Here is a 10,222-nt window from a genome sequence, read left to right as displayed (position 1 = left end):
AGCTCCATTAAAGAACTTGTTTTTTTAAAGGTCAGTGTTCGTCTTCTACTCAGATTAAAAAGCTGAACCCCACAAGAGGCAACATTTTCCTTTTGTCCCCGGAGCTCCGCACGTGTTCGGCATTGAAAAGTGCAAAATTATTATCGGTATTCTAACTCAACAGCCTACTCTCTTTTCATCTTTCCTCAACACAGAGATAACAATTCAGACAGGCATTTCGAAATTACATCAAAAGGGGGAAAAACAGGCAGCAGAATCAAAGATATGAAAAGATGCCAAAATGCTCTCAGAGAGTTCGTGCTCAGGCAACCTTTAGTGTTGTTTATCTCTTGGGATCATATCAGTGTAATCATTTCTTCTTCTTCTTTTTAACAGAGAACAGTCATGAAAGCTCATAGCTGTCATGGTCTCATCATCGGTCTCGATAGAGTGGCTAGTTTGTTTTCTTCTTGTGCGTGTGTGGGAGTTTGTGTGCATCATGCACATTGCTACCCACCTGTGTTTCTAAAACTCTTACTTATGGCTATTTATGACTCAGTATGTGGTTTAATATTTATTTTCATAATTAAAAGAGTGCATGTTTTGTACCATCATCAAAACTGTATCTTCATAACTCAGCAATACACAAGATGAGGCGTCTAAATAAGAATAAAAAAACAAACAAAAAATCTCTCAACGCTTGTTAAGCCCAAATTTCAAAAAGACATAAACTGTAATGAATGTAGTTGTGAGGTAATGCTTTACTTTAAGGTGGACATTGGTGAGTTACACCAGTGAGTCAAGCATTTCTGATCTGTTGGCACGTGGTGTTGAAGATAACATCTCCTGTAATGAAATATTCCTGCTTATGTATTCCTGCTTAATTAATCCATCCATCCATTCATCCCAGAATGAATGGATGGAGCCTATCCCAGCTGTCTTAGGGCGAGAGGCAGAGTACACCCTGGACAGGTCGGGCTGTGCCATCAATTACTGTAAATTTAAATGTTATTAAGAAATGATCACACAAAAGAGGGTTTATAGAGAATACTGTTAAATGTTCCATTTCTATGCCATATGTGGGAACAATTTCCAGAGTGTGATCACAGTGCTGTGTGGGCTCATTCACATTTTCAGAGAAACCAAGTGAGTCTAAAAATAGAATACATCCACTGTTAAGGCTCTTGCTTTCAGCATCTAGATGAATATTATAACTGTCCGCTGCTGTTATTTTATCTAAACTGAGCACTAAACCAGATAAAAAAAAAGACTGAGAAATCAGATGAAAACTCTGAGTAAGGGCAGGTGGATGATAGATAACAACAAACTACAACCCTTTGCCAGTGAGGGACAGGTCTAACAGTCAGGCTGTCAAATGGAGGCTTTCTATAGCTGACAATGTATTTATATAACACATAATACAATTAATGTACCCAGACTTGAATGATTTGTGAAACTCATGATCTGATAAGAAAATAGAAGCCCTTATTTAAATGTTACTCTAACATTTAGAAGTACAAAGTGTAAAACTGATTATATATATTATATATAAGTTGTAAAGTTACTTACTCACTGATAAGTGACTACAGCTCAGAACACATGCTCATACAGAATTACTCATACCCTCACCAGGGACCTTACCACCCTTGGTGACCACAGAGCTTATCCATGCCTAAAAATAGCCCTGGTTCAATTTGTCAGAAACTTCAACATCTGCCAGCAATCAGAGTCCAATAAGGTCACAATAAACAATAAACCTCTCCATTGTGGCAGGGAGCACATGTCAGGCACACACACAGGTGAGGAAATTTATTATGAAACCATAGAGAAGCGTCCTGCAACAACAACATCTCTAAACGCACAAGTGTCAAGACAAACAATAACCCTAAGTACATACAGAAGGCTAGAGCCTATTCAAATGCATGTGCATATTTTTTACCAGGTTTAAAAAAACAAATTCACACAGCATTCAACAGTCAAGTACTGTTTTGTAGCAAAGACAGCATTGTGAAAGTTCTGCTTAATAATAATGTTAAACCGCTCAGCAGCAGCTCACAAAGGCCTGAAGGGTTACATTCATCTGGGTGCACAAATATAATACCCCAAATGTGACTCTGTGTTCAGAGGTTTAGGTAATAAATCAGTTCTCAATGAACGAGGTGCACTCAAAGTGTTCAAAATGTCTGTGAAGGTATTCATTAGAGGAAGATTTGTAAGTCTCTTCTGCTGGACTAAAACCATGTTTTTAATTACAAGGTTGAAACTAAACAATCTTATGAGGCCAACAAGGGGAAAATTATAACAGATTTTAGGGGAATGAAACTTATTAATACTAAGCAAACTGGTGGTTAACAAAGTAATGCTTTTTTTACTATTGTGATAATTAATCACATTAGCTAATAGCTCATTTTGAAAAAAGCACCATTTATTTAAGTATTGGTTACTACTATGTAATGTAATTTGGCTTGTGTTAGATTTTAATTAAATAACTAAAGCTTTTAAATAAATGGTTTGGCAAAAGCTCAATATTTGTTTGCAAAAATAAAGCAGAAAGCAGCATAACATGGCAATATTTCAACATTTCAAAATAAAATAAAAAAAAATCAAAATTTATTTATATAGCACATATTAAAACAACAGTGTTGACCGTAGTGCTTCACAGTCAGTAAAAGCATGAGACAGTTAAAACAAACAATAAAAAAGGACAACAAACAATAGGTAACAACACAACAAGCTAGAACAGCCAACTAGTTAGAATCAAAAGCCAAAGTAAAAAGATAAGTTTTAAGACGTGATTTAAAAGACTGGATAGACTCGGCAGTACGAATATGAACAGGGAGGTTATTCCAGAGTCTAAGTGCCACGGTTGCAAAGGCCCGGTCACCTCTCGACTTCATTCGAGACCTAGGTTGTGCTAGGAGCCTGTGATTGGATGATCTAAGTGCTCTGTTGGGATTGTATAAGTGGAGTAGTTCAGAAAGATAGCTGGGCGCTAAATTATTCAGAATTTTAAAAGTGAACAAAAGAACATTTGTTCATCCAGTCCGAGACACGGTCAGTGACACCCTCAGCAGTTGTGAGTCACTATGGAAAAAAAAAATTATTTTCTGACATCAACCAGTTGGAAAAAAAATAAATCTCAGATTCTGGTTTGCTGGTGAGGGGCGGTATTGTACAAGTAGGGGAGGCATCATTGGGGCCACTGCCACCCCTGCCACTACTCTTGACACACCCCTGCTCCATGCTTCGATCTTAATCATCGAGCAAAATACGGACACAGAAATGTAATTACGTATGACTAAGACAATATACTACTCAAAAAGATTTGATAGTGTCACTTAATGTACATTTAATCAATGGATGCTTTGACAGCAAGAAAAGTAAAAATTTTCAAACAATTTGAGAAAAATAACATAGAGCTATATTCTAAAAATAACACCAAAGGAGAAATCGGTATTCAAAGGCAGATGGTGGGCAGGGCACCACGGATTACTCCGTGGAGCTTCAACTTGCAGTTTCTTCCACACACGCTCAGGACCAAACATCTCCACAGCGCATCTGAGAGCAGCGCAGTTCATTTCCAAAGGACGTAAAAGCTGTAAGTAAATACATGTTTTCTTTGTTTTCCATAACCTGTTAGAGCTGTTCCACAGATGTCCCCAAATACTGTTGTTATTTCTTTATATAAATAGAAAATGTTAGCACTCTGCAAAAATATGCTGCAGGACTCAATTAACCATTTTTATTTACTAACGTAGCGTCGCATTTTTAAGGGAATTTCCGAGGTTGAAAAATCGACAGATTTAAAAGAAAAAAAGAGAAAAAAACGTTCATGCTTTCTTGAAAAATTATAGCTTCATTTTCTATTTAGTGCAGCTTAAAAGCATTGTCTCTGCAAGTACAAAAAGTGTGATGTGCTTAAGACTTCATACCTTCATTCTCTTCTTGTTAAAATGCTTTGAGTTTCTTGCTCTTATAGTTTTATTCTATGTTAAAATGCATTAATCTTAATGGGAAGACCCCACAGCTACTGTGCATCCCTTCACAGCGGTCCTTTCAGTGAAACCACACAATATTAGAAGGTTAGTTTTCATCTGGTTTAATGAGCAGTTTAGGATAAACTTATTTTGGATTGGGGTTTAAAAAGCTGGAACAAGCATGTAGAGATCCCACACTTGGAAAGAAACATCTGTGAGGGAAATGCTGTGCAGTGTTTATCTTTGCAGTGCTGGAAGCAGACAGGTTTTTTTAAAATAGTGGAGTCTGTCAGAGATGATTGCTGATATCAGGGCAGCGAGGATAGCTATGTCCCCTGAATGCTTTTTTCCCTCCCTCCACTGTTTAGTTCAAATTTTTTTTTTCTGTTAATCTTCTCAGATGCACAGTTTGCCTAAGTTATACTTGATAAATAGCCAGCACATTTCACAGGATTATTACAGTTAAACTGCCATGCGTGGGAACAAACACCACTGAAAGATATTTTAACTAACCAAAGAAAGAAAGAAATACAACACTGCTATTTTACTACACATGACCCCAGTTCAATGAGTATGTGCCTTCACCACTGGTTGAGTGTGTGTGTGTGTGGGGGGGGGGGGGGGCAAAGAGGTGTCGTGAGTCAAGCCTGAGGTAACCATGGCCACACTTAGCAAGTCCCTGGCTCCAGTTGTTTACAAGAATCGCATTTCTGTCTTTAAGTTGTAGTTTTCTTTGGATTTTTTTTTTTATCACTACGTGAGTGACAGGCCAGAGGAAGCTCCACATGGGGCAGGTTAGAAAGAAACCAAGCCCCATGTGATGCTTCACGCTGCTGCAGGGAATGATTCAGAAATGCCGCCTGCCAGGAGACAGAAATCAGTGTTTTGGCAGCTTATTGGTACACAGTGGCAGGCTGCACTCAGCCTAAGGTGGACCTCCCACAGATGGTTGGGACATGGAGCCCCTGAGAGGCTTTTGCTAATAGTGGAGTTCCTGTGCAGTAGCACCAGTGGGTTAACCTTTAGCCATGTCACACAGCACAGAGAGAGCGGGTATACTCTGGACAGGTCGCCAGTCAGCATTATTTTATTTAAGAAAGTCAAAAGAGGAAAAGCATTTTTTCCAAATTTTATCGTACAATTTAAACTGCTGTCTGGTCAAAGACTGATAATGAGATTTAAAAACAAAACAAAAAATACATACAGTATAAAAGTATATATATAAGTCTGATTTTAAATGAGTATGTGCACGGTGTTAACAATGAAGTAATCTTGTGATTGAGATTTTTTTTTCATTTTTATTACCTGCTAAAATGTTTGTTAGAGCTCTGATCTCTCTTAGTTTCAGCATTTTTCAGACTACCAGAACACATCTGCTCGACACATCTGTGAACAAGTATCTGTATTGGGAACAAAACCTCATTCTGCTGTAGGCAACTTCAGAGGACGAAAGTATTGACTGCTTTGAACTTCTGAGGTAGCTTCATTTCCCAGTGAAAAGGCCAAAATTAACTATCAAAGAACTACAACAAGATTGTTGAGCACTGATCCACAAACTATGAATCATGAGCTGACTGAGCTGCGAAAGGCCCTTAAAGCGAAACAGGCTGAGAATTTTCAGTTAAGCAGGGCGTGTAAAGAGCTAAGCAAACCTTGCAAAGGCTGCTAGGTGAAAGAGCAGATATGTGCATCAACCTAGACAAGAACAAGGTGACAATCGGGAAACTCAGCAAGGTCTGAGGTCCCGAAAAGGAGGAACTCGATGAGCTGAGTGCAAAAAGGATGCGAATTATGCAAAAACACTTGAAAGGAGCAAAATAGGAATTCATTAGACAAAGAAGGAAATGTAAAAAATACAAAGAAGAAATTGTTGGAAGTCCAGAAAACACTTGAACACGAGAAGATCGAAGTGATGGAAGAGTGGGAGAGAGTGGAGATCTTGTTAGACCTCCCATGTGCCACCCCATTTTTGTATTTTAGTACCATCAGAAACGGTTAAACTTAAGAAAAATTGGTTGAATTAAACTGAATGAATTGAAAATGTCCAGGACTGCAGGACAAAGTCTGTGCTTTTGGAGCTGTAATAGCTCAGATCCATTTTGAGGTTACTGGAGTGCTTTAGAAAAGATATGGCCATTGAAGTTCAATTCATGAAAAATCACTCTCTCAAATGTTTTTACCCTATGATCTTAACCACTTTCTAACAACTTCTAACAACTTCCATCCGTCACAATTACTGTACTTCACTGCCTCCTCTCAATTTTGCAGATAAAGAAGAACAAGTCTGCAGCGATGGACGTTACTCACAACTTTATAGTGCTGACCTGCCTGCTGTTCCTCCACCCACTTAAGGTTAGCCAGTCAAAATAGACAAAGAGGATATCTACGGCTGGTTTTTTTTATTATCTAACTTTGATACATCTCTTCAATTAATCCTCTTCATGAAACAAGCCGGTTTAGCTCTTCTGGTTTTAAGGTTATCCCCTGTTTTAGTAGTTTTCGTTCTGATTGGTTGCCCTTCATAAACAAAAGGTTTAAAGTGAAGGTCTGAGCCTGAGAGTGAGTAAATCATGATAGAGCGAGATCTCTTCTTTGACATCATGTTCTGAATAGTGTTTTTATATGTATCTCATTACAGGTTGAAAAGGTGAGCGCTAAAGTTCTGGAGGAGACTTATCGAAAGTGGGTTCAGTACAAAGAAGACTGTTTCAACACGATAAGAAATGAGTCACTGCCTCAAAGTAAGCAACTGCGTGGTAGAGGAAATATGGCAATATGTGATGGAATAGCAAAGGAGTTATTGAAATGTTAAATCAAACCTGGGGTTTTCTCCTAAGTTTCTTTTTGTTTGGCCTTCCAGCGGGCTTGTTCTGTAACCGGACGTTTGACAGGTATGCCTGCTGGCCAGATACTCCTGCTGGTGTTATGATCAACATCTCATGCCCTTTCTACCTGCCCTGGTATGACAAAGGTAACAACAAAAAACTGTCTGTGACTGTCAGTTTGTCCTTTTTCCCTTTCGGTAGCTGCCAGTCTCTTCTTATTACTGGTCAGTGAGATTTTGCTGTGGATAACCAATCTTACATTTAATTGTACATTTTGATCCTCATTGCTGACACTAAAATGAAAGTAAAGTACACACTAAGTGTTGGCAGTGAGAGCTTAACTAGAAAACAGGAGATGGTGCACATTCTGTCAGAGCTAAGCCAACTGCAAATAGAAGTTATGCTGATCATCTACAAACCAAATGTTTGGATGCTCTGTAAATAGTAAATATTTATGAGATATGCAAAATGATTTACATATCTCATAAATCCATGTTTTCCACATAGAACACAGGAAAAAATTTAAATGTTTAAACCAAGAAAATATTCTACAATCTAAAAAAAAACTTAGGCTGGGCCGATATTTATTTTCATTTGCCATTCATACGATCGTCGTTCTTTTAACAAGAATCCATAAACGTCTGAGGACTGTGGAGACCAGTTACTGGGAGAAAAATATTTTTCCAATCTCTTTAGTCCAAATGAATTGCATCAATGAAAAAGAATTTTATTTTATTTTTTTTATTTCAATTCATTTGGCCACAGAACAGTTTTACACTTTGCTGCTTTCCATTTTAAATGCACTTTGGCCCAGAGAAAACAGCAGTGTTTCTGGATCATGTTCATATCTGGGTTCTTCTTCTTCTTCTTCTTCTTCTTCTTTCTGGAAGAAAAGTAGCTTTAAGTCAGGTTTTTTTTTCCTGTGTTCATCAATCATGAACATCTTCTTTATGTCCTGTGAGCAGTGATTTAGCTTGCCTCTGCATGCTTGAGCCCCCAGTTTCCCTTAACTTGTACTAGACAGGTGGTGAGTGAAGGACTATCTGTGTTTCGTCCAGTGTCCCAGGGTGTTGTGAGTAGGCGATGTGGATACGATGGCCACTGGGAGAGAGAGGACAATGGACAGGTGTGGAGGGATATGACACAATGTGAGGAGGAAAAAGAGGTTGCGTCTCAGGAGGTATGGCTACAAAGTAGTTTTTTTTTCTTTTGTTTTCCTCTGTGGGGAAACATAGTTTCTTTTGTTTAGTGCTCAGTGTGTGTTAAAACTGTGGTCCTTTCTTATCACACACAGGTCTCCATGAGTAAACAACTCAACTCATTCCTGACAATTTGCCTTGTGGAACAATAAAGTATCTATTTGTATGGCACTAAATCACAGCAACAGTCACCTCGAGGCTTGTTTTTATTAATAATATTAATAATAACACAGTTGTGTACAAGAGCGTAAGGGGTTACACAAGTTCTTTGTACAAACAAGAATACATCAAAGTCATAAATACCTTTACAAAATGCACATTAGCCACTGAAAAAACAGGAATATAAAAAAAACATTCAGTGCTGGAAAAAACTAAAATGTGAAAAAACTACATCTAAAAAATTTGTTTTTAAAACTTGGGTAAATGCAACCTATGACGACCTGCTAAACATGACACACTACAACGTATCCTTTTCACAGTTTTGCCAAAAACTCAGTGAACTGGACCAACTTTTGTAGACGGGCCGTCTACAAGTCAGACAGGAAACAAATACTTGAACTTATTGCTCCTAAAGGTGGTTCTACAAGCTACTCAATCACTCTGTGTACTTCATTTTTCACACATTGCTTCATTTTGGGTTAACGTTTGTGTAATAAATAAACGCACGGTGTAAAATATCAGTGCTGCAGTCAACGAGTTTCAAAGGGCAGAACGTTTACTTTGAAGTCAAACGGTCTCCATTTCCATTTTGTTTTGTACTTTTGAAAGTTTCAATAAAGCTTGAAGAGTAGCTGCTTGTACACAAGTCCTTCACTCCCATTCAAACTACAACTTCAGCCACATTTCTTTCACCCTGCAAGAGTGTGAGTCACTGTGAAAGCTTCCCATGGCTCAAAAATAACCGGCAAATCATTCATTCAAAATGGCTCCATTAAGAAAATTATAAGCCTGCAGTGAAAAGAAGCCAGGACGGCTTGCTTCCAAGAGCACTGGTGTATTCAACTCGTCCTGATATGGTGAATGACAATCATCTGATAATGCCAAAAGTTTTTATCTGCAAACAAAGCAGAGGCCCTTCCTGATTTGGCTTTTGTTCACTCTTCACTTTAAGTAATTTTAGTTTTTTAGTTAATAAAAGTGAAAATTTGTCTTTACAGCTGTGGTTCAAACAGTTAATGGTGAGCTTCAGGATGCTGTACACTGTTGGCTATTCCTTGTCCCTCTTCACGCTTATAACAGCTCTCATCATTCTTCTAAGCTTTAGGTAAGCTCTGTGATAGATGTGGAAATCTTGTGGTTTTACTATACTGTCAAACAAAACTCCACAAAACATAAAAAGTTTGTAAAAAGTCTGCTCAATTCTGATCATCAGATCATCACATAACATGCTGAAACTTTTATTTCCTTACTCAGTGACCGCTGCTAAGATCCGTAATCCAAGATTCTAAAAGCACAATAGTTGTAAATTATGTTCCTTTGTGAATCAGATCATTTTTTTATAAAGTGCCAGAATCCACAGCATGTTTTTAAATCCAGGCAATTTGAAATTGTATTACTCTGTGTTCCTTGGCAGGAAACTGCATTGCACCAGAAACTACATTCACGCTAACCTCTTCCTGTCCTTCATCCTGCGAGCTGTAGCGGTCATTGTTAAAGACACAATGTTGGAACATCACTGGGGAAGAGAAATCATGAAGCCGACTGATGTGAGTGAGATGCTCAGTCATCAGGTACGTCTCGAAATTTACTGCTAATTATTTGCTTAGATTATTTCGCAATAGATCAGTGTGTAGGACGTACTGCTTTGATGCTAGTGCATTCAGGTAATTACGTAAAGCATGTTTAAAGACCACTCCCATGGAAATGGGTGGCTAATTTGCAAACTATTTTATGAAAAATAGCAAATTTTAGAAATTTTACAAGTGCCATGCAAAGACCCTTTGATATGCAATTTGTATTTTTTATGGGTTTTTTTCCAATTTCTTTTAGGCTGCTGTTGGTTGCAGGATAGCACAGGTGATCATGCAGTACTGTGTCCTGGCCAATCATTATTGGTTCTTCGGAGAGGCTATTTATCTGTACTCAGTGCTTATTGCTTCAGTCTTCATTGACAGCAACAAATACCTACTTTACATCTATCTCGGTTGGGGTGAGTTCCATCTCTTCGTAAAAAAAAGAATCATACATTCAAGGGGTTAAATCTGCTTTTTGTCAAAGAGCACTTTATCTTGACAGTACTTTA

General features: G+C 38.1%; 1 protein-coding gene across 1 annotated transcript in view; it reads left to right on the top strand.

Moving 5' to 3' along the window:
• Positions 1 to 3,359: 3,359 nt before the first annotated feature.
• The window catches only part of LOC120728487 (glucagon receptor-like), an 11,075-nt gene continuing 4,212 nt past the window's right edge, over positions 3,360 to 10,222 (top strand). The window contains exons 1-8 of the mRNA XM_040023432.1: positions 3,360 to 3,577; positions 6,225 to 6,308; positions 6,595 to 6,697; positions 6,817 to 6,927; positions 7,840 to 7,961; positions 9,138 to 9,244; positions 9,554 to 9,710; positions 9,970 to 10,129. Coding sequence (XP_039879366.1) covers positions 6,249 to 6,308; positions 6,595 to 6,697; positions 6,817 to 6,927; positions 7,840 to 7,961; positions 9,138 to 9,244; positions 9,554 to 9,710; positions 9,970 to 10,129 — 820 coding nt within the window. The 5' untranslated portion in view covers positions 3,360 to 3,577; positions 6,225 to 6,248. The remainder of the gene's footprint in view (positions 3,578 to 6,224; positions 6,309 to 6,594; positions 6,698 to 6,816; positions 6,928 to 7,839; positions 7,962 to 9,137; positions 9,245 to 9,553; positions 9,711 to 9,969; positions 10,130 to 10,222) is intronic.

The sequence above is a fragment of the Simochromis diagramma genome, unplaced genomic scaffold, assembly GCF_900408965.1.
Source record: "Simochromis diagramma unplaced genomic scaffold, fSimDia1.1 OVJJ01000208.1, whole genome shotgun sequence".
NCBI classification, from domain to species: domain Eukaryota; kingdom Metazoa; phylum Chordata; class Actinopteri; order Cichliformes; family Cichlidae; genus Simochromis; species Simochromis diagramma.
The sequence above is the reverse complement of the archived record's forward strand: the minus strand, read 5'-3'. Positions and strand labels throughout refer to the sequence as shown.